The 24,886-nt window shown below is 38.2% G+C and overlaps 2 protein-coding genes across 2 annotated transcripts; one reads left to right on the top strand and one right to left on the bottom strand.

Moving 5' to 3' along the window:
- Positions 1–132: 132 nt before the first annotated feature.
- LOC120519004 (zinc finger C2HC domain-containing protein 1C-like) lies at positions 133–14,253 on the bottom strand. Its single transcript, XM_039742075.1, has 3 exons — positions 13,971–14,253; positions 2,511–3,990; positions 133–1,029 (listed from the first exon to the last, which is right to left on the bottom strand). Exons 2-3 carry the CDS (start codon positions 3,969–3,971, stop codon positions 766–768), a joined length of 1,725 nt encoding a protein of 574 aa, XP_039598009.1. The 5' UTR covers positions 3,972–3,990; positions 13,971–14,253; the 3' UTR covers positions 133–765.
- Positions 14,254–14,419: 166 nt separating this feature from the next.
- Positions 14,420–21,593, top strand: acyp1 (acylphosphatase 1, erythrocyte (common) type). Its single transcript, XM_039741828.1, has 3 exons — positions 14,420–14,599; positions 16,687–16,773; positions 18,791–21,593. Exons 2-3 carry the CDS (start codon positions 16,690–16,692, stop codon positions 19,004–19,006), a joined length of 300 nt encoding a protein of 99 aa, XP_039597762.1. The 5' UTR covers positions 14,420–14,599; positions 16,687–16,689; the 3' UTR covers positions 19,007–21,593.
- The last annotated feature ends 3,293 nt before the right edge of the window (positions 21,594–24,886 follow it).

Here is a 24,886-nt window from a genome sequence, read left to right as displayed (position 1 = left end):
TTAGGCACAGTTAACACAGAAAAAACAAAAGTCTATTGTCCATGGCTTTAATGAAGTGCTGAATATTAAATTTATTGCACAATAGAGTGTGTATTTTTTAATATTACCTTTATTTTGTATAAAAAAGAAAGGTTTACCACAACAACAAAAAATGTTATATTATCAGTACATTCAGTCATTATTTTAAACTTCTTAGGAAAAGAAGCATTATTTAACTTGCAATTTTGCACTGACCTAAACTCTAAAGAATTGTATTCTGTAGGGTTTAGTAAATCATTTTTATGAAATGCAGCAGTATTGTTCAACCTTACTCACTGTAAAAATGCGAGTATTGTAGATTTAGTAAAGTACAAAAAGCCTGAGAATATAGGAAATAGGAGATTACTGAGGATAGGGTGGCTTGGTCAGTCCAGTTTAGCATGTTGCTACCACCATCCACACCAGACAATGTGAATCTGGTGAAGTGTAATTTTAATGCCCTAGTATGCATTTTACAAAGAAAATCCAATCACTCTAATCCAAGGAATACCATTGTGAACACTGATGAAAAACTAAGAAGGAATGTCTAGATAGATACATAAGTGAGAAGGTACAGATCAGAGGTATCGCCAGGCATATGCAGATGTCCATTTGCATATGATATCAGGTGTGTTAAGACATTACTTTGCATGTGCAGTATAAGTCTAGAAGATAACAAATTAAGAGTTTCAGTCTATTTTGAAAGGGCAGAAAACTTTGATTCTGAAATCCTTCATAGCCTTTAAATTAATATCTTTTCATTGTGTTTTTCCTGGGTGGAGGAGGTGGACGGCTCTTGATATTCTCGCATTTTGGAATATGCCTCTCGGCCACTCTAGGAGCAAACTTCCGGCTGCAGTGTGGGCAAAGAATGTAGTCTGGGTTGTCATCTGGAGGAAGAGGAGGCAGGTCAGATAATTTTCCACCCTTTTGGACAATTTTCTGCACCTCTCTAGACTGTTGGAGATTACGAATGAATGATTCATGCTTCTGTCTCCAGTTGTTTTTTGGCTGAAAATTGAGAAAAAAAATTAAAATGAGGAAAAGTTAGAAATTCTACAGTCGATACTGTAATTCAAAGCCTTCATCTTCAAATTGGCTTAGGTCAGGTAGCATAAAAAAGCCAAACATGCAAATGTGTAAAATCATGACAATTTGAAGTATCATTGAAGAGTCCACACAAAAATGAATAAACTGTAATACTAGCCCCAAAGGAACCACTCATTGGCAGGACATGAGTTCCTACTAACTATTAAAAGAATCATATTTAGCAGCTTTAGCAATGTGGTTGAGAGGTAAAATTACATTTGTCATTTGGCAAACAGTTAGTACTGCTGATTTCATTAAGTTACTCATTTAAGATTTCCAAACATTTTAATACAATAGAGGTTTGTGTAGGCTTAATTTTTCCATTCACTCTTAATTAGAAAACAAAAGATGAAAGCCTAATACTGACTTTATTTTTACATACAATTTTCTAACTTTTGATCATCGTACTAATTTGAAAAATAGAGTATATGTTTAATCACTTGAAGTTGTTTTTGCAGTGCTGCATGTGATTAAAGCCCAGTTCAGTAGCAGTGCTGGTGTTTCCTACACAAATGTAAAAATAACCTGTCTCAATGAATCCAAATCACACTGATATTTAAATAAAAAAACCCAAGAAGCAGCTAATATGCTTACAGAAAAAAGTATATTATAAGTCCATTAATATAAAATGGATCAGCTCATTACAACTCATCATCATTTACCTTTAAAGATTGGGAAACAAATCAGTATTATAACATTTTCCATGTAAAAGTCAGATTTTTTTAACATAGAGAGATGAGCGTAGAGCTTATTTTAGTCAATAAAATTTTTCTTTTAGCTGGTATACTTATACTTCCATGTTGTTTTTTTAAAATGCAGACCTAGGTAGTTCTGACGAGAGGAATGAAAATGTGATTATAGGTGAAATGTGTATATGCAAATACAGCACATTGTATGGAATTTGGGCATAACTTCTTAACAAACAATTAATACGTGAGTGAATATGTAAGTAATCACTACTTGACATCATAAGCAGGGACTGTATGTACAAAGGCAACCAAGATAACATTCTTTGATGACTACATCTTCTGGACCTGAATATACCTTCATTCTCTCACTTTTGTTGTGCTCTAAGTCCCCAAAGTGTCTACACTGCCCTTAAACAACCAGCTTACCTTAATCTTTTTGGGTATTCTGGGTTTATGTGTTACTATTTTTTCATGAGTACTTCAATTAAGTTGAAGTAAATCTACTGCTCTGTTTGCTTTGTTAACTTTCATCTGTTTCTCCACTCATATGGCTGTAATTGCATCTCTTTCAGTCCCTAAACATGCCTTCCTTTTCTCTCTTTCTCTATACTTTGTCTGCTTTTGGCCCCCAAAATGCTTATATACTGCCCTTAAGCTATTTAACAACATATATGCAACATATTGGACACATTAAAAGTAACATGAGTACAGTACCTTTGGGGGTGTGCTAATTGTACGTCTGTTTTTGTTGAACTGTTCCAGGTCTGTTCCTTGAGCTCTGTGTTTGGAAGAATCAAAGGTCTTCCTTTTAGAATTCTGTGTCTTCATACAAACTTGACTGTGCTTTTCTAGTCTCTCCACAGCAAATTTTCGTTTGCATAAATGACAGGCCACCAGCTGGGAGTCTGCATCTTGCAAGGCATCCTGAAAGCTGTGTTGTGTATTTTTGGGGCTCCCAAATTCTTTCTGGCTGCCAGTGCTTATATAGTCATCCATGTCTCCTATATCTTGGTTACTGCTCATTGCACTTCTGATGAAGCCAGATTGTGGACTTTGTACATTTTGAACACTCATGTATTTTTGGTGAGTATGCAGGTCATCATAAGAATTTGGATTCATTCTGTCTGCTTTGCCAGTGTTTGCCATTTGATTGCTATAAGGTTTACTGCTTTTGGCAATCCTTCTTTCATTTGTCTCCACTACCCATAGCTGATCTTGTATTTGCCTCCTGTCATTTGCTTCCTTAGGTTGACCTGTTCGTCTATGGGCTCTGTATGTGCCTTGGTATTCGTGCTTCCACTCACCATCTGACTCTTCTAATAGATATTCATAGTGACGCAGCTGGCTTCTTTTTCTTTGTGTCCTCTCTTCTTTTTCTTTCTTTTCCTCCTCTTCAATTAGCTCCCTTTCCCTCTGGATCCTCCTTAATTCCTCCTCTGTCCTTCTCAGCTTCTCTCGAAGGAGAGCCTCTTTCCTATGGATCTCTTCTTCGAGGTTCTGTTCGGCTTCTTCTGCTTGCTGTTGCTGGGCCCTTATTGACTCAGACTTAGAAGAACCACCTCTGGAATTGCTGTATGGATCTGCATAGTGCACCATATCTTCTGGGTTTTGGCCTTCAGAGGTCTTTCTCATCACTTTTGCATTGTATCTTGTATCTGGGGGGGCAGACGGCACAGAAGGGAATCTGGTAGTCTCCCTCTTTTCTTTACCTTGTGGAACAAATACATTATTCAAGCTAGCAGATTTTCTGTAGTAAACAGGTTTAAGCGGGTGTGCCCTGTCTACCCCAGATGTTTTCTTGGAAGCTGAAAGGGATGCTGCTTTGTGTTCAAAATGGTCATCATAATTATGTCTGATTTGAGTCCCTGCAGAATTGTATCCCCTTTGCTGAATGCCTCCATGCTTGTTGCTCCTAACTTTATATTCAGATGGTGGAGTCTGATGACTGAATGTACTTCTTACTCTGGAGAGAGCTGCCTGTTGCTGTTGGTCATACAGAGCAATCATTTTTCTTTCCTTCTCCTGAAGCTGTTTTTGCTGAAAATTGCTTTTCAACAGTTCCAACCTGGACTGTGTTTTTGATGAGTGCTGCGCTGGCAGTGTTGAGTTTATGTTTCGTTCATATGAAGGTAAGTTGTCAATATGGGGATATGGAGCCATCTTCAGGTTAGCCATTCAGATTTCAGATTCAGTCCTAATACATGAATATAATCAATAAAGGATAAGACAAAGAAATAAATATTTACAATAATTATGGAATGAAAAATAGTCTTGCTATGAAATGCTTGTATGATTTTCTCAACTTTTCTAAATAATAGTTTTCTATTGAAGAACCATGGATTTTTTTCTTATTTTTAAGTCTGAATTTAACAGTGAAATTGAGTGTGCTTCACTAATCCACCCATTTTCTGCACATGCATTTTCCAGTATCCCTAGGCAAACATCAAGACCCAACATTTGACTTCTTTCAATCACAGGTCACACCCACACTCACATCCATTCACAGGCCAGTTGAAAGTTGCTGTCTCACACATCTTGGGCATGAGGAGGAAACCCTGAGGAAATCTACAGAAGGAGAATGGGAAAGCTTCACACCAAGTGAACTCGGAGCCCTAGACTTGTGAGACAGCAGTGCCACCATTTCCAAGATAATTCATTATGAAATTAGCATTCACTATTCTGTTTTCTAGTTTTCCTAGTTGTCTTCTTGGACCAGGTGTAATTAGCATGGAATGTTATTCCTATTTTCTTGTTAAATGCGTTCAAATAATGAATCTATTATCAGAACACGAGCTATATTATCTTTTTTATTTTTTTTTAACGTTTGTTAATATAGTCATCAGTTTTAACCCTTTTTTACATGGCTTGATGAACGACATGACAGGTTTGACCACAGCATAAATTCACTCTGAGTAGAAATATCTCACTTTTTTTTGTTTTATAATAAAATCCTGAGCTGGTTGACATTGTGATGCAGTTTATAGCACTGCTGCTTCAATAACTCAAAATTGTGAATTCAATTTCCATGCCCGGATATTGTACACAAGGAGTTATCATGTTCTCCCTATGTCTACATGGGTTTTGGTCCCACATCTGTAAAGACAGGCACGTTAGGTTCGGCATTCAAAAGTATGGAATCACGCAGAAATGTTAATGTTTTTAATAGAAATTGGTACCTTTTTATCAAAGTACTATTTGATTTTTAAAATACAGCCAAGATGTTACTGGTGTTTCTAATAGCTGTTACTGTTTGAAATTACTAATTTGTAATTTATTATTCGCATATGACCACAAGGGCCCATTTTCAGATACAATTCTTTCAGTGCCCTAATGGTACCTCCCACAGCTTATTTGTAGTTAGTCATGTTGAGAAAAGCCAAGCAAAATGACACCTTTTATTGGCTAACTAAAAGGATTACAATATGCAATCTTTCGAGGCAACTCGGGCCCCTTCTTCAGGCAAGATGTAATTTTTGTCATTTTGCTTGGCTTTTCTCTACATTCATAATGGCTAACATGGTACAACACCCTAGTAGTTAGTCATGAAAACTTTTGTTACTTGCATTATCACCACTGAAGCTTGTTATTCTCTTCAATAAGGGAAGAATGTTTTGTGGGTTGCAAGGTACTGGCAATGTTCAGTTCTATATTAAAAAATGGTCAAAATGAAATAGCATTCACACATGCCAGTGTGTTTTCTTTTATTTTTATTTGCAGAATGATGATTATTATTTGAGAGGTTGCCAGGAAACTGGACATTTTCATCCAAAGGTGTCTGTTATTGTTTTGAGAGAAGGCGGCAAATTGAATCTAATCAGAATAGGAAAAGAAGGGGAAGACCCAGATGGACATCTGTATAAGAGGATAAGGACTTACAAGTCTGTAGTTTGAGAAACATATGCCCTACAGGTCCTCTGTTAGCTTCTTCCTTAAATATACATCTGATACCGGTGTCATCTGTAGCTTTTATGTCTTTTGATTGTTTGGATCTATTATTTTTACTATGTTTAATCAGTGGGGAAGCTGTTCTAACTCAGGCAAGGATGTTTATGTTTAGAATTTTAATGCAGAGGAAAACTACAGCAGCTCGTCTTTCGCGATTCTGACATTTAATATAACCGGAAGTGACTTTATCCATTTATGTCTCCTGGAAGACAAAATGCAGAAGTGTGAAATGGGCTAATTACAAAAGTTTTTCTTATAACTAATAGGCATTTGTCTACTTCAGGGCAGTGAAGGAATGGCTGCTGAAAATGGGGCTTTGCAGTCATGCGGAGGCGTGACCATGCACTGCCCCCCCAGAGACAAGCCGTGCCCACCGTGCGAAATGCTCTGTCTGTCCAATGAAAACTCTGGAGAAGAATAACATTTTGATTTTCACAGTTCACTTCGCAGCACGTTTTGAACCTGTTGACCACATTCTTTAATTAAAGCAGCATATACGTTCCATTCTTCTTTTATTTTCTGGTTGGTATCACCAAAGGCTGTGCATAGGTGGCTTATTAAAAAGCAGACATCTTCAGCCTCTGTCCCTCCACAAGCTGCTGGCTCCACGGTTGAGCCCAACACTGCTGCTTACCAACACGGAGCATAGCGCACCCACGTCGGAAACTGAAACTCCAAAAGACCTAGATAAGCCTACACGATCCTCCAGCTCTGCGCTCGCGCCGGGTACTCCAAACCTCTGCCTTCAACAAAATATGCAGTCCGGTCTGCCTGACTTAAATACGGATAGCCCATCTAGCCCATTTTAATTAATTATCCCAAGCGTGCATTCGGAAAGACACTCAGATGTTTTAGTGCAAGCTGGTATCAGTCTCAACCAGGGCCGTTTGAAGGAATTTGGGGGCCCCAAGCAAAATGGACATGGAGGCCCCCCGCATGCACGCACGCACGCACGCAAAGGAACCACAGCATAGCCATACTTATTTCTGCTAGCCTACCTGCTGCAAAATTGCACCATTTGTACAAGACAAGTAGAGCTATTTTATGTGTGTAATTTATCACTTACCACTGTCTTGTTTTTTCTTATCCTCCTCTTCCTTTCTCTTCTTTCTTTTTTGGCTTCCTGAAGCATAATTCCGCTTCATGACTGCCAAGGTAGTTTTGTATTTTGCCGGCAGCAGAGATCGCATGGTTGGCTGGCTGCTGTCAGCGAGGGGGGCCCCCTTGAGGGGGATCCCGATAACAGTGTCATTGCACTTTACTGCATTTACTATCAATGGGGCGCTCACACAGTTTGTCGCTGCATTTTATTCTTAACCAGTCGTTGTCTTGGGGCCCCAGGCCAGCTCGGGGCCCCAAGCAATTGCTTGGTTTGCCTGCCTTGTCGCGACGGGCCTGGTCTCGACCATGGCTTTAATATTCAATATGTTGTCCGTGATGCCAGCCTTTGCTTTGCCTGCCGCAAATCTAGTGTTTCCAATTCGGACCGTGAGGACATATTCACCAAACACGGCAACGCTAATTGGAAAAAAGCTATAGAAAAAGACAGTGGCGGCTTCCACAAACACGCGTCTAGTATCCCGCACGTCAGAGCCATGTCTGCATGGCAAATTATCGGCGCCGGGCAGAGACGGGTGAAAGCACAGTTCAACTACTGGGTCCAACCCAGATAGAAAAGAATAGATATTATGTGAAAAGCATTGGGGAGGCCGTTCAGTTCCTTGCAGTCAATGAACTGCCTTTGCGTGGTCACAATCACGAAGGTGGGGAGGAGGGACTTTTCCTTAAGTTCTTTGATTACACAATCAAAAAAGATGCCAAACTTGCAGAAATTGTAAAATACATCCCAGACAACGCAAAATACACATCCAATGTAATTCAAAAATGAAATAATTGAGACTCTTGCCAAAATGGTGGTAAAAGATATCAGGACCAAATATGAAAAAGCTGACTTTCCTGGACTTTGCATTAAAAGTGATGGTACCAGGGATCGCTGTAACATTGAGAATTTGTCTGTAGTGATAGATTTGTCCAGAACTCCATCCCTGAAGACCACCTGATTGGCTTAATTGAACTGAATCATCTTGATGCTGAATATATTTGTAACCAAATTCTGTCACATCTCTCTGAGTTAGGTTACAGCCCAGACAATTTAGTGTGTCAGTGTTTTAATGGTACTTCTGTCATGTCTGGGGCAAGGGGTGGTGCCCAGGCTTTGTTACAAAACAAAGTTGGTAAGTATAGTCCATATGTACACTGCTACCACCACCAGCTCCATTTGGCAGTGATACATGTAATGGAATCAGAACCTCTGGCTAAGAAGTTCTTTGACTGGTCAAATTCACTGAACACATTTTGTCACAGACATTATGTTTCACACACATACAATATACCCACACTGGCAAGACTTCTAGAAATACGATGGACCAGTCATTATGATGTCACAAAGTCAACAATGAGGAAGCTATAAGGGGGCTTCTCTCAGAGGTAGCAGAGGCTGACACTGCCCCTTTGACATTTGCACAAAGGCATGTGGTCTTTTGACCCATTTAAAAAAGCAGAATTTCTTCAATACAGGAAAATTCCTCCTTCATGTGCTTGGTGTGCTGAAACCAGCCAAGGCAATTCTACAGGCACATGCAGTGGATTTGTGCACGGCTGGGGAGGTGGTGACAGTGTCACTGGCCAGACTGACTGAGATGAGATGTGACTCATTCTGGGAGGATCATTTCTCTCAGTGTGAAAGTAGGCCTACCAATTCGCTCAAAAGGAAACGGAAAGTTAACTCACAGCTTGATGATAGTATTGGCATGGTGACTCTGATGAACAAATTGCTCCTAATCAGACTTTTAAAAGGGATATGTTCAGCATTCTTGATAGAGCTATTGTGGAAATGGAGACAAGATTCTCTCAGAGAAATGTTGAATTATTGAGGGCCACATCGCTTCTCCTACCAAAATCAGAATTATTTCTTGATCATTCTCTCCTGAAACCACTTCCGGCACTTGCAGGCACAGAGTAAAACAGCATGAGCTTGTAAAATGAAATTGCTGTGGCAAAAGCAATGTTAATTAATAAACTGCCAACTGATGCTAATCTCTCTGAAGCATGCAAATGCATTCAGCAGTACAAAGAGGCCTTCTCTATGTTGCATTCGTTTCATGTCACAGCACTCATCATTGGTGTGTCTTCAGCTGCATGCGAAAGCTCTTTCTCTACTTTGAACTGCATTCTCACTCTACTCTGTCGAACAATACTGCATTCAAGGAAGAGAAATTTAGTCATTCTGGCACATGAGAAGAACATCACAGAAAATCTAGACATCAATGAATTTATTTCAGAATTTGCCAAGAGTAACTGCAGACTGGTCTTGTAGATAATATCCTGGTTAAACACTGGAAACTGACATCCTATAGCCTCCCTAATGACCACAATGAGCCACGTTTCTGTTCTTACTCTTATATGTTGTATACATTTGACTTTATTGATATTTACCTTGTATATGTAGTTCTATATTTGTTCACAAAAAATAATACAAGTTCCATTGCCTCTGTTAATTTTATTGAACAATAGGTTATGATTTATGCCACAATTTTTGCTTTTATATGTTATATAAAACTATGTTGTTATTATTATTTGACCCCCCTACAAAAATGGGGATGGATGGATGGATGGATAGATGGATATTTTTTGCCCCCTTAGACAAGCCAAATGCCAACCCACACATGATGTTCTGGTCACACCTCTGCAGTCATATGTGAGTAATACGTTAAAAATGAATCATTTTAAGCAGTAATGACTACTAACAACTCTAATAATGCATTGACTGCAGTTGTAAGTCAATTTAATAGTATCTCAATAAAAAAAGTATAAAAGTAAAATATTTAGGGTGATTCTAAACATTTGAACACTAGTGTGTATGATTCAGAGCTATCTACACTTCCTACTGTATGTCCTTCCACAGGAGAAAATTCATGTGTGTTTTGGGATGTTTATCACTTGTAAGACTGGGACCATTTTAGGGTGGGATACCAGCCCACTGCAGTGAACACTTACTGTATGCACTCAGTCATAATGGATAGGTAAAGTTGACAATTAAACTGAGATGCATGTCTTGAATGTGATAGAAAAATCAAAGTACCACAATAGGAAATGCTGCTAGGTAATCAAAAGAAATAATCAACAAGAAATTAAACATTCATCTGAGATTTATTTAGCACATTTATCTGAGATGGGCCAACATCAATTGCACAATGAAAAAAAGTATTTGAAAGAAAATGCTGAAAGTATAGGTGAGTAACAAACCTTAAATATGCACACTCATGCACTTACTGGACTTGCTTACAGCTGCACACTCAACCTCTCCCTGCACTGCATGGGATCCAGTCAACAACACAGCACACTCCCTGACCATCAGGCCTAGTTGGAGTCACCAATCAAGCTAAAACATCTTGACGGGAAACATACTTGAATCTCAATCAGTCCAGCTCTGACTTTTCTTTTTCTGTATAGCAGTCCACTGTTGATCTTGCAAGAGCGTTCTTTACACGTTTAGGAAAATGGCTGAAGGTTTCTCAAATAAAAATATAAATCTGATAAAAGATATATCTGTTCAAATGTTCTGGGTTGCTGTTTTACATTTCCTTTTCAATATAAAAATAAAGGAAACTGAACAATTATATGATACAGAGGGCGCAAGATCCACAGACATAAAAAATGTATAATGCAGATGCCTCAAATACAGAAACAAATCAATTTGAACATTGTACATCTATTATAAAAGAAAAAAATCCTGAAGAGAAACAGTAGGGCAACGATACGCGATCTTCACGTTAAGATCCCGGAAGACGCTTAAAAAACCTGCGAGACTAGAGAGATTGGCCACGGAGCGTCTCGCTGGGACCTTAAACATGAGACTTTGTGCCAAGAGATTGACCCAGGACCGTCTTGCGATGACTTAGAACATGAGATACTTGCAAGACACGCCCTACTTACAAATAAATAAGAGCAAGGGCAGTCAGCAACATACTCAGTAAGGTTTTGGCTTTGAGCACATATTCCTCCATATCTCAGTGCATATAAAGCGTATAAAAACAATACGTTATAAATGAAATGTAGACAACAAAGTGAAGAAGAAAGCAGCGCAGAGAAAAGTATCTGAAAAGCGTTGGAGATACAAAAAAGAATAGGTGCAAATTCAGAAAGTAAAGAAAGTAATTATCAGCCCGGAACAAGTGGAATTGGAAAAAAAGGCACGTCCAATCCGGATGCTGGCACTATACACATGCAGAGCAGGTTAGATATTATGAAAGCAGTGGAATTTGATAGGCTCAAAAAAAAAATAGTTGGCGCGATACACATGTGGAGAAAGTTAAAGAATATGAAAGTAGGAAATTTAGAAAGTACAAAAAAAAAAAGAAAGTAAAGATCGCAGTAGCTCAAACAAATGAAAATTATTACTCGAAAAAGGGAAACTAATCACCACGGACCAGGTGTCATAAAAAAAAAGCAGGATAAAGCGAGGTCAGAAATAAACGACGGAGTAGAAAACAAAGTAAAACGTCATAAAGAGGTTAAAAAACAAGAGGGGCAAACACATGCAGAGCAGGTTAGAAATAATGAAAATTGGAATTCAAAAGACTCAAAAAAAAAAAAAACAGGCACGAAACACATGCAGAGCAAGATACAGAATATGAAAGCAGAAAAAAACGACAGTGTCAAAAAAAAGAAAGTAAATATCACATTAGCATAAAGAAAGAAATTATTACTCGGAGAAATAATGAAAAGGCGAATAGAGATCGAATATATGGAAACAGGTGATATGTCAGAAGTATGTAAATATTGTAAAGCTTTGAAGTTTAAGTAAAGAGAATTTCAAAAACGGAGTTTACCTCACATGCAAATATTTATTGGTTACTTTCCAAAAAAAAAAGATTAACTGCTGATGATGTAGATTGTTTTGTCTGTGCTGAAATTCCAAACAGTGAAAGCCATCCTGAATTATGGTACAAAGTCATTAAACACATGTCTCATGGACCTCATTAAAAAGATTCAGCACGTTGGGACTCGAAAGATTCCAAATATTGTTTTACAGAAGTTCTGAAATAAAAGTGAAACTAATGAAATAGCAACAATTTAAAAAAAAAATCTTAAAAGTGTGTATCCGGAAAAACCAAAATGGGGGTTGGCAAGCGAAGCGAGCAGGGGGCGAAGCCCCCTAGTTTGTAAAACATGAAAGTGCCAAAGTGGTTCTTCAGAGCAATGAATGATGAACCATTATTGGTTCCCAAAAGAACCTTGATTTATTTAGCTCTATAACAGGCACCATATGTAGATGGTAACAGATTTGTGAAATGCCCGTGAGTTCCTGGCTTTAAAGGGACTCCTACTGCATAGTCTATGAGTTTTTTTGATCTATTGGTATCCTGCTAGGTAGCCTAATGTACATTAAAGATTCATGATTTGTCCACTTTTTAGAAACCTTTCTGAAGCTCAATAAACCCATTTCATATACAAAGAGCCCTTCCCAGAATTAAATTGTTCTTTGTCAAGCAATGGTTTTACAAGGAACCACACAACTCAGTAAAAAACATTCAACTTTAAAGTGTGGATGCAGGTCTTACAGAAGTGCAATGCCTTCATCTCACTTCACTAATACTCTGACCATCTGGGTTACAGCCCCCTGTCAAGTCATAACTGCAATACGTTTTAGTTTACAAAAATAAACAGGCAACGCAAATAAACCCAATTGAAAGGTAAACATCTAAGGTTGTGATACTGTCAGGCTAAACAGCACTTCTTAGCTTTGTAACAAGTATGGAACTGGAGAATAATCGGAAGCAGAAGGGTCAGATAAAAAGGTGAATATTCAGCCAAAGCCCTGCACTCATAAGCAGAAAATTGAAAGGTGCAGATTAACGCTGAGAATATTAGCATCTAAATAAATACAAGATGAGGGGAAAAAACACCCAACCGTAACACTGCAGATATAAAGTTATCTCTACCAGCAGGCCATTCCAACCTGTAATGAATTCACTTACTGCCAAGGAAAAGGTCCCTCTGTTCTCTCATTTCATAAAAGGTATATTATGTTGTTCATTGCACTATAATGGATTTTTGTTTGTCAAAACTTTCTGTTATATAATTGCTTCTGCAGCTTTCTGTAGTGTCTTTAATGAAGAAAATATACATTACATAGTGCCTTTTCTATCTATATATCTATAGTTTTCTGCAAAGGTGGCACGGTGGCGCAGTGGGTAGCGCTGCTGCTTCGCAGTTAGGAGACCCAGGTTCGCTTCCCGGGTCCTCCCTGCATGGAGTTTGCATGTTCTCCCCGTGTCTGCGTGGGTTTCCTCTGGGTGCTCCAGTTTCCTCCCACAGTCTGAAGACATGCAGGTTAGGTGCATTGGTGATCCCAAATTGTCCTTAGTGTGTGCTTGGTGTATGTGTGTGTGTGTGTGTGTAGGCGCCCTGCGGTGGGATGACAGCCTGCCAGGGGTTTGTTTCCTTCCTTTGCGCCCTGTGTTGGCTGGGATTGGCTCCAGCAGACCCCCGTGACCGTGTAGTTTAGCATATAGCGGGTTGGATAATGGATGGATGGATGGTTTTCTGCAAAATAAATTTCATTTGATTATGCTGTCTCTTGTTGTAGGTAGAGTTTTGATGCTTAGTGCAAGCGTTAAACACATTATTGTTTCAATTATACACATTCGTCTTTTATAGAACTTTTAACCGTGCACATCCTGGAAACGGACAAACGGTTCTTGTGCGATGTTGTGAATGCGTTTGCTGTAAAACACATTAAATATACTGAATTTGCCCTGCTTTACACCATAAAATAGACATCGGTATAACTGTACTTATACTAAAAGGTGACACAGCCATCCAATTATGGATCTTGGACGAGCAGCTCTGTGACTTTAAGTTCAATCATCATGCCAGTCGAGAGCGATGTCTGCTTAGAAAGTATTTTAGCATCAACAAAAGTATTCTTAAGTGATGCTTTTGGGACTTACTGGTGCCCAGCACTTCTCTTATGTATACAGAACATGCCATTACAGCATAACCTGACCCATATAATACATTATTTCACAATGCACTCAAAGTGGCTCAGCTAGAACGTTTTTTTCCGCCTGCTTTCATTTCAGTACCCCAGTCACCGCACGAACAGAACTGAACACAAGCATTCACAAGAAATCCTCTGCATGCACTCATTATTTAGTTACTCACCCAATCTTCCTTTAAAATAAAACGTCGATGCAATAGTCTTGTTGTTTCTTGGTCCAGAAATTTGATAGCTCTCAAAATAGAGCACACTTGTGCAGATACGGTAGGATAACCAGTTTGGTTCAGGTAATAAACAACGTAAAACTAATTTAACACTCTCATTTCTTTGTGTCTAATTGTGCACTGGTCAGATGAGAAGAAAACCAATTTCTAGCTTTATTACAATCATCTAAATTCAAGGTATCCTTTTTTTCCTTTTTGATTCTTATTTTCCGCCCGAATTCGCTTCGGGAGATATTGTTTACGAGCGTTGCTAAGAAACGTGGTGAGAAAAAGGCGTTATTCTGTGAAATACTTGCAAGACGATTGGTCGGCTTTCTAAAGACTGGCCAATCAAATTCAGTTATAAAGCACAATCTTTCCTAGGGTTCGTTTCTCTGCTGCCAGTCCTTACGTTCTTACCGCTGCGTTTGGTCTTTATTGGTTAATAGGACGCGAAAGGCTCTTTGGGGAAATACCCCGGATGAGCCGGTTCGTGCGTGCACTGTGACTGATAAAGAAGAGCAGGTTTATGGAGGCATATTGCTGAATATAACGAGTATTCGTTAAATTTTAATCACTTTACAAAGCTGGTAAGTATTATGGTGAAAATACTCTTAACACTCATTTACTATAAATTTCACGAAAGCGGAAACGTTCATCACTACGTTATGTGACCCTTCTGCTTAACGTAAGTAGTTAAGATTGAAAAAAAAGTAGTCCATTGCCATCGAGTTTTTTCCGGCTGTCATATCTAATGAGCACATTGTGTTCGCCGTTATTAAATTGTGCACCTAATAGGAGACGAGAGAAGAAGGGAGACAAAGCCACAAGGTTAGAAATGAACCTACTCCTGTTTTCGTGCAATGTAAGATGAGACTTCATAAAAGGCAGTCCAGAAACCATCAGAGCTCAGAGTTAAGTGGTTGCTTGGTTGTGTCTGTATTGCGACTGTTTAGTTGTAATGTAAACATTGTGGTGATCATTATTTTGTGAGAGTAGTGAAAAAAAGTTATATTATACCTAGTTGTATGACATCACATTCTCAAACCAGCGTGAGTTAGTTCAGTTTACTCAGTTCAGGAGTACTGAACGTGAACTGTGCCAGTTTATAGTTACCAATAAACTTCTCACACTAGTCTTTAGCATTTGGTTGAAAATGCAAAGATCCTGAGGGAAAAAGACCTGTATGGACAATGGAAGAGCCTGCAAACTCCACACAGAATAATGTAACAACTGAGTCCTGATAAGAGAACATTTAAAGCTCTGCTTTTTCAGCATGGTAACAAAACTTCAAGGCATTGTTTTACTGGATTTGCTGCAGGACATCAAACCCATATTGCACTTTGAACTTTTCAGGCCTACCCCTTTTTATGGTGTTTGAGGCTTTCTTTTCTCAAACTGGAAGTTCTTTACCAATCTACAGTGCAGGTTTGATGACAATATGGTAGAAGTGTCAAAAATGTAATGCTCTGAACAATCTGAGCCACTTTTAGCCTACAGAAACACTGCATCCCACAGTATGAACCTGTTATGAACTGTCAGGCTTGGTGGTGTCATGGCTGTGGATGGGGAGGGTAGACCTGGAACACCTGTGATCTTAAAAAAAAAAAAAAAAAGAAATCTGTATCATAAGAGTTTTCAGGAGAATGTTTGGTGTCCATATGGTGAAACTTAAGTCCCTCTGGGTCATGCAGGAAGACAGTGATCTGAAACACATTACTAAATCTATAGTTACATTTATAATTTTCGAATGGACACATTCAAATGCAGATGTAAATCTGACTGATATGATGTTTCAGGGTCTTAAGCTAGCTGTTCATTTTCATAACCCCCACAAATGCCAGCAACCATACCACTGAAGCAAAGCATGTTTGTACTCGGCCAGAACTTGAATTGGATCCCAATGCCACAGTGCAGTGACAGGGACACTGTGTTGTAAACATGGCACTTTCATTCAGATGACACTTAAAAGTTGGGTCCTGACTCTCTCTGGTCATGTAAGATTTCTGGGTACCTTTAGAAAAGACTAGGGTATTTCCTGGTATCCTGCTAAATTACTCACTATTGGCTGGTTATTCTAGCTCCCTGATCCTTCCAAGTCTCTAATTGGCTAAATATCTCTCTCACGCATTCACCAGCTAGTAGCTAATATATGGTGAGCGTATTGGCACCAAAATGTCTGGCATTGCATCATCCAGGTGGATTCTTCACATTGGTTCTTGTTGAAGTAGGTTCCCTCTGTCAATACAAAGTGCTTTCAATAGATTAGAAAAGTTCTGTATAGATGTAATTCATTATTATTATTATTATTTTTAAATTTTGCTAATTTTAAGTAGTTCTTCAAGGATGAGTTGGCTTAAATTTCACCAGAGCTATGTTTGAGACTCCTGAATGACATGGGCATATGCTGACTGTAGTTAATACAGTTTAAAGTTTAGTTACCCCCATGGTCACTGTAAAAAAATGAATAACTATTCAGTAATGAAGGAAATTAGACAGGTGGTAAATACTTTTTCCTTGGCACTGTGTATTTGCTAACTCTGTTTTGGATATTTGTTGGTCCATAAACCTTTTGTGTTCATTTAAGTTTTTAACGGAAACTCAGTTAATTACAAATGTGAGTCTGTTTTAGTATGTTAATTTTAATAATGCATTGTTTTTTTTCTTGCTTTTTCAGACCATGGCCAACAACGAAAAGCTTACCACAGTTGACTATGAAGTTTTTGGAAGAGTACAGGGAGTGTTTTTCCGCAAATATACTCAGGTATTCAGCATACTACCATAGTTGTATATCCAATGTTAATAAAAGAAGTAGCTCTTGTACTCAAGGTGTTATGGTACCTGAGGAATTGCACATGCCATTTTGTTGCTGATCTACTGGTAAACAGAGAGCCAACAGACTTTTTAGAGAAAGTGAAGGCTGGAATATTGGCTTTTGCATTGAAGAAAGTGGCGTATCTGTAAAAGGGGAAATCTGAGGAGTCATTCTGTGTATGGAAAGAAGCAGTGGAGTGTAAGAAAGAGTGGTACGTCCTTAGCAGAAATTAAGGAGAATGACTTCAGACCCTTTCATTTTGTCTTGTAATTAAAATTAATATTCCTTACTACACGGAGTATGGACAGTGAACGATACTGAGTTAAGTACGGCAGCTCACATTTTTAATCAGAAAAGAATAGATAAAGAAGAATTTGCCCTCAGTGCATGGTAAACAGACTTCATAGCTTAAGAGCCAAATGTGTCCGGTTTATGGGTCAAGCTTGGTCAGCTTGTTTAGCCTTGTATCTTGTTGACTTGTAATTATGACAAGAATTTTGATTTTCTTATGGCATTCGTTTTATAGAAAAATATTTGTGTACATGTTTTGTTAGTTTAAAAATATGTTTCATGGGGATTTTATTTATTTTAGCATTTTTTTTATGATCACTGAACAATAAGCCCACACAATTTTATTTCTCTCTGTATTATAATAAAAAAATCTTGGGTCGACACGTGATCTTCTCGGAAGACACTTTAACGTCCCGTGAGACAAAAGGACAGCTGCTGTACAGGCTTTTAAATGATCGACGTGCAGCGTGACAAGCAGAACACGCAGCTCGGCAGCAGGAGCCGCAAGCCAGCAGCTGATCCATCCGCATCTCCTCAGTGTATGTTCAGCTCCCCCTTCACAACACGAATGGCAGAGACGTGAAGTGGCTGCCGTGTAGCGTGCCCCTTAGAGGGGGCGAGCAAGCGAAGTTCCCTAGTTATTAATAAAAAAATAAATAGGTAACATCTGTGATTGTCTGCAGTTTAATTATAAAAATACCACTTTAATATAGAACATAAGTTTTGTACATGGCCAAGTATGTCAGAGCTTAGTGTAAAAATAAAAGGATCAGAATCAGACAATTTAGTAACATCAAATCCGAGATTAATGCTGGTACTAAAAAACTTGATCAGAACCTCCCAAATTTGTCATTATAATTGGCAAAGTGGACGTTCATCTTACCAGCACAAACACAACATGTGTCTGATGGCTAAGAAAATGTCTATTGTCTAAAATGTCAGGAAATGATTCTGATGATTTTTTAAAAATTTTGTTTAGTTGTTTATTCCACTAGAGATCTTTATCAAATTACAGACTTAAGGCATTTGGATTTATTGCATTAAAATGCTTCCAGACGGGAGATACACACATTCTTGTATCAAAGACACGAGTGTCACTGTGAATCGGTATATCAATGACATTGTTAGGCCTTGGCCACTCGTAAAATTTGTTATCCCTCAAGCTGGCATGTCCGATGCCAACTACCATACTACATTTATAGTGGATTAAATACCTGTTACAGTATTTGTTTAGCTCAGAATTGCCAATAGACATGATCAAAATGTACCTATTTACTCTCTTTAAATAGTTGTGTCTACCTCTGTGGCTCCGTCAATTATGTGGAAACAATGGCCGCTAGCTGTAATGCAACAGTGTTTTTAAAAAGGATTTGTGGTGAATTCCATTGCAGAACACCTTGCAAGAGGTTGCGACCGACCAGTGTTTTTGAGTATTGTGAGAGGTCTGATCAGGGAAAATACAATATGTGAACAGCAACTATTTCCTGTATTATGGGTATGTGTTTCAGTCTTAACTGTCATGCTAACATTCTTTTTGTTTTGTTCTTATAATAAAATGAAAATGCTTATAGTTTTAACCTGGCTAAATTCTACATGTAAGCATTTTCTTACTTTTTTTGTTGTAATTATTTATTTTCTCTCTTTAGTTTGCTCATGGTTTGACTTCTTTTTTCAGGCTGAAGGGAAAAAGCTTGGCTTGGTTGGCTGGGTTCAGAATACAGAGCAGGGGACTGTAAGAGGGCAACTGCAAGGGCCTAACAGCAAGATCCAGGCAATGAAGGCATGGTTAAAGAACAAAGGCAGCCCCAAGTCACGCATTGATAAAGCAGAGTTCAGCAATGAGAAGGATATTCAGAAGCTGGTTTTTGAGGATTTTACTGTTCGTAAATAACTGTGTTTGAGAATTACGATTTTATTTTCATACCTTAACTAATAGGACCATTTGTTGGATGTCGTTAACTCTTTAGTTTGTTTCACTTTTTATTTAGCTACATATTTTTGGGCATTAAATGCTTGAATGGTATCTTTAGTATTGTTTACATGGCTGTATGCAATTTTTGAATAAGCACTGAATAATATGAGCAGTTATGTTTGTCCTCATTATATTGAAAATAATACTGCTGTATCTTTGTAACTAGACTTCTAGTTAAGTAATTTCAGCTGCTGTTAAAACATTTGTTTGAAAACTGTAATTGCTTAGATATGTTAGATATGTGTATTAGTTTGAGCCTAAAAGGAATTTAATGGCAAAGACACTGACTGAACCTCCTGACAGCGCTCTTTAAAAAGTAGCATTCCTTGAAAGGGAGTGAACAGTGGTCATTGCAGGTAATCGCTTCTCTATCTCTCATTTTAGTTTAATTTATATATAGTACACTTACATTTACAAATTCGGAAAGCTGTACACATTTACAAAAATTGATAAATCAATAAAGTAAGTGGCAAAATACAGAAACGCAGCATAGACTGCAAACTCTGTACAGTTTGCAAGTTGAAATATACCATGATTACTGTAGTAAAATATTAACAATTAAATGGATTGTTATGAGTATTGTAAAGTACTAGCTGGTAACACAGCAAAACAAAGTACATCATTTTTTATGTTTTATCCCTGACTGTGACACCACAGTGATTGTACAGATGCTTTTATGATTATTACGTTATCCCAAAATTAATTTTATGTAGGGATAAAGTGCTTTTTGTAAAGCTGATACTTCTTCAGTTAATAGGAGAAGAAGGTTCAATGCAGGGCTTTTGCTCAGCACCTTGTGGTGGGTTACAGAGAAGATGAAAATGATTGAATGCCATCGCTTCTTCAGGAGGACGTCACAAGGCAGTCAACATTGTAGCGGCATGATTTGTGTGTTATTTTTAATTTTGATAGCTGCTGCTACTATGTAAAGTCAACATTTTAATGCAACTGTTATCTAAACTCAATTTCACTTACATTAAGTACATGAAAATGAAACATTACATAGGTTTGCACTTTAATGTCAGCCATCATTATTTTTAAGTAGTGTCCAGTCACTGTTTAGTCTGGCTGCCTCTGTTCAGTGGTTTAAACATTCTGTTTTGTGCACATCCAAGATCTTACCTTTCTTGGCGAGCCCTTGTATTGTTAGCTTGGTATGTCTCCCAGATTATACTGGAACTTGTGGAAGTTTTTAAAGGTGGTACTTGTAAAGCCTGGGTACCCCCCTCATGAAGCCAGTCAACTTAAGAATTTCCAAGCCCACCTAATAAAAGAGTGTGTGGTAATCGGGATGCTTACATTGTGCGCTTCTTTAGCTTGTGTTAGCCTGATGACTAAATTCTCATTTTTAAGAAAGTCCCTCTTAGACAATAGGTCTTAAATTTTCTAATTAGTATATCTCTGAAATCGATGCAGTGTATTATTATTATGAAAAAAAAAAAAGTCCGTATATGCAGTAATTCTGTTCAAAGACAAATCATTATTATGAACACATTTGTTTTTATGCAAGGCGTGTAGCTCAAAATCCTTCATAAGATGATAAAGAAATACTTGCAAGAAAAAACAAGAAATGAGAAATAACTTAGTACATGATTGACTGAATGAGTGGATAAATGAAATACCAAATACTGTAAATAAGAATAAATCAATATGCTTTTGAATAACCTAGATATTTAAAGAATAGAGGAAGTGGAATCCTTGGTTATTGCTGGTTATAGGTGTCTTGTGATTAAAACAATAAGTCTGATGCTATGGACAGATTGCCATGTAGAACAGAAAAAATAAAAATACCCAGCTGGCACAATCTAAGAGCTGAAATCTGCAAAGGTTCCAAAGTCAAGAGATCAGCAGCCCAATCATAAATGTGCTTAAGTTGCTCCTTATTGTTTGTAAGCTTTGTTCTCCAAGGTTTGACGCAGGCGCTCCCATCGACAGTTGGAACATCCGCATGCATTCCACCATCACAGGCAGCTGCACAGTACTTTGATCAGGTGGAGGTTGGGGCGTAACGCACGCATTGTTTAATCTGTATATTTAGTAGTTCATTACTTGTTTTGCAACATGCTGAGGTTTTGGTCATATTTGTTGTAATCAACGTGTTTTGATGTTTTTTTATGTTTTTAAATATGTTGGCTTTCAAAACCAGGTATTACCTTGCACATACTGTTTTATGGCAAAATGAGTTGTGTTTGAATGTAATGCATTTTATTTTTTCTTAGTCTTGGATGTTTGTATTATAGAACTGTATATAAGCATAGTAATTACAGTATTTCAATCTGTCAATCAATTTTTGTTTAAATATTTCACCGTATTGGTGCATACATACATGTACATTTAGTAAATGTACTGGTCTTCATGCAAAGTTTTCTGATCCATGAATTACTCCAGTATAAAGTGTGCATTTCTCGTTCCTTAATTCTGTACATAAAGGAGCTGCTGCTCTGATTCAGTTGTCCATAAAAACCATTGCAGGTGTCTGACTTGAATAAAGTGATGTGCTGTGGTGTTTGCTGCTTCTACTTGTCTCCAGGTGTCCCTTCACCTGTCATCTCATTTAGTCCATTTCAGGGCTGAGATGGCTGAAGGCTTTCATGGCAGCAGTGGGGACAAGACAGGCCACAGCCTTGGTGCCATTTCACCACAAGGTGCACTCAATCTTTTACAGTGTATTGGAGGGGTTTACTTTTTATGTAATCCTACTATTATTTGTGTGTGTGTGTGTGTGTGTGTGTATATATATATATATATATATATAAACGGAGAATGAAAGAAAGATCCATGTTAATAAATAAATGACCAAGAAGGAAGGCACAACCAATCTGACGGAGCGCAAAACGATCTCCAGAGAAAACTGGCAAAAGTCCCCAAATCCGTGTGTCTGAAGCATGCCGTCAGACCTAAAAAGGCTCCAGGCTGGAGTCTCTGCCAGAAGGGCTTCAGTCAAGCGCTGAATAAAGTGTTAGAATACTTGTGTCTTATTTCAGTTTTGTTTTTATTTTTAATACATTTGCATACATTTCTAAAGTCTTGTTTGTGTTTAGTCATTCTGAGGTATTGAGGCTTGATGAGGTGAAAATAATTTAAGTGATTTTAGCAAAAGGTTGTAACAAAGCAAAATGTGAAAAAGTAAAGGGCATGTGAATACTTTGATTCCATTTTGTTGAATATTGATTATTTAGAATTCAAATTTGAGATACCTTTTACCTGATGATTGTCTGCATGGAAATCTGTTTGTCCTTTTGGTGTCTGCACAGGTTTTTTTTGGCCATGTGTCTGAAGATGTAGTGGTTGGGTGAAGAGATGATTACAAATTAATTCCACAAGAGTGTGGATGGGCCCTGTGGGGTGCTGACTGTATCCTGGCCTGGAGCCTCGAAAATCCTGAATCATATTAAATGGGCTTGAGAACGTTATATGGTGTATCTCAAAATGATCTTAAATGTCATGCCTTACAAAAATATTCATTTGGCTATTTTCTAACCGTTCAGATTTGTATCTCAAATGCAGGAGAAGCCCATTTAAAGATATCAGGAAATGAATATAAGATATTTAAAAACGTATTTTGGATATCTGAAGTGTGACTCAATATAAATATATCTGAGATACATTTGACGATTTCTTAAAATAACATGAAAGCACCACAGAAGACAGAGGCATTTTACAGGAAGTCATTTTGAAATAGCTATTAGCATTTCAAATATCTCTCAATGCACATAAAGATATTTTAAAATATCTTCAAATGCATTTTAAACATATTGTCATACCCTGGGGTCCACAACTTGAAAAGAGTTTAACTGAAACACCTAAGCAATGTACTAAAAGGGACCAAGGGACAGTGACACAGAGTGCAATTGGTGCAAAGCTAAGGCATTCATTGTGTATATTATTGTGCCATATAGAGTCATTTCATAAAACAATACAAATAAACATTCACATTTGCACTTTGTGAACGAATAAATAAATGATAAATATAATAAAATGGGTGATAAATGTGTAACAAGTTTTAAACCGAAAAGCATTATAAATACAAAACAAAAATTCACTGCCAGGTTGTTGCACCCACGCTTTATATTGATGTGCAGTGAGTTCCAGTAAAATAAAAAAATGTAATTCCATACTAGAGCTCTTTGTAATCTCAGCACTGAAGTCATTTTAGTCTTGTTCATTCCATTTTCATCACAAATTAAGCAGGCGTAATATACATTTTTCCCTGAAACAAAAGCTCTTCTTCCTCACTTTGAATTGTCGTTTCCAAATTCTGTGCTGACCTATTGCTTCAGCTGATGTGGACTTAAGCCCGCTTGTGCCCTACTCATGTGATGCTTTTAACATATTGGTTACACTGTGCGCCCCCAACAGAGCATAATTGCACGCTACAGTACCTATGAGGTGAGTCATGTAATGCCCCAACATCATGAAACGCTCTCAACGTCAGTCACTTACACTATGGTTAAGATTAGGGTTGTGTGAGGGTTATCTGGCTCAAATGACGTTTTGTGATTGGCATTGTGGGCATTCTGCAGTTAGACCCTTCACACTGTGCGTTGTAAAGTGATCTATTTTCTCCCAAGCAACTCTGTCCTGCGGAAACAGCCAGTGTAGTCACCGATGTCTTCCGAACCTCCCTCGCCACCATCGCGGAAAGTGACACCGCCAGGTAAGCAAATCGATGTTGATGGCCACAGGTGACCCATAGCCTGACTCTTTTCTTACTCCTTGTGTTTCCTTTTGTGCCTTGTTTAAATTTACATTTATTTGCTTGGCAGACATTTTTTCCAAAGTGACTTACAAAAGAAGTAAACAATTGAGAAACGTTAGGCTAGGGCCTCGTTGTTCAGTAAGTGTAGTAGGACAGGTAACAAATTTTGATTGCCACAAGTGAAAAGATGTAATAACTAATAAAATGTACAGTCATAGATTAGCAATCAATTAAGTAATTAATCACAGAAAAGATGAGTTTTAAAATTCCTTCTTAAATACATTCGGAGAGTCAGCAGTATGGATGGAGATGGGCAGCCTTTTCCACTAACTAGGAACTACACAGGAAAAGAATCTGGTTTGGGACTTGATACTATGAAGAGGCAGCATCACCAGACACTGTTCACTTGGAGACCTGAGTGGGCGAGAAGGAGTATAACACTCCACCAGTCTCTCCATATACACAGATGCCAATCCACTGACTGAATACTCTGTAGGCAAGAATCAGAGATTTGATCTTCATGTGTGCTGCTACAACGAGGAAAATAGCAACCTGAAGAGAGGAGTGACATGTGCCCATCTCAGCTGGTTAAATACAAGATGGGCTGCTGCATTCTGGACCATCTGCAGTGGCTTGATAGCACATGTGGGTACTCCTGCCTGAAGCAAGTTACAGTAGTCCAGACATGACAAGACCAAAGCCTGGACCAGAAGTTGTACTGCATATTCCACCCAATAAAGTCTGATCTTGGGTGAGTAGAAATGTGGTCAGAGAAAAGATAGCTGCTCCTCAATCACCACCCTAAGGTTTTGTACTGACTTGGCAGGAGTTAGCAACCGTGGGCCAATCTGTACAGAGATGTGGAGTTAAACAGACTGTTTGGCTGGGATCACAAGAAGCTCAGTTTTTGCCAGGTTGAGCTGTAGATGGTGGCCCTGCATCCAGGTTGAGATATTGGTAAAACATGTATAGACTCTAGCTGATACCATATTGTCCTCTGGAACGACAGGTTAAACTGTGTATCATTGGCATAGCACTGATAAGAAAACCCATAGGATCGGATGATGGAACCGAGTGAGGTGAGAGAGAAAAGTAGAGGA

This window comes from Polypterus senegalus, chromosome 18 (genome assembly GCF_016835505.1).
Source record: "Polypterus senegalus isolate Bchr_013 chromosome 18, ASM1683550v1, whole genome shotgun sequence".
NCBI classification, from domain to species: Eukaryota; Metazoa; Chordata; class Cladistia; order Polypteriformes; family Polypteridae; genus Polypterus; species Polypterus senegalus.
Note: the sequence above shows the minus strand (reverse complement) of the source record. Positions and strands in the feature narration are given on the sequence as shown.

What these genes read in the sequence shown, in the direction of transcription:
- acyp1 (XM_039741828.1), top strand. Translation starts at nt 16,690, where the DNA reads ATGGCCAACAACGAAAAGCTTACCACAGTTGACTATGAAGTTTTTGGA. An exon ending in TTTTCCGCAAATATACTCAG is followed by an intron (nt 16,774 to 18,790) that starts GTATTCAGCATA and finishes TTCTTTTTTCAG; the next exon opens with GCTGAAGGGAAAAAGCTTGG.
- LOC120519004 (XM_039742075.1), bottom strand. Translation starts at nt 3,971, where the DNA reads ATGGCTAACCTGAAGATGGCTCCATATCCCCATATTGACAACTTACCT. An exon ending in CAATTAGCACACCCCCAAAG is followed by an intron (nt 1,030 to 2,510) that starts GTACTGTACTCA and finishes CTCAATTTTCAG; the next exon opens with CCAAAAAACAACTGGAGACA.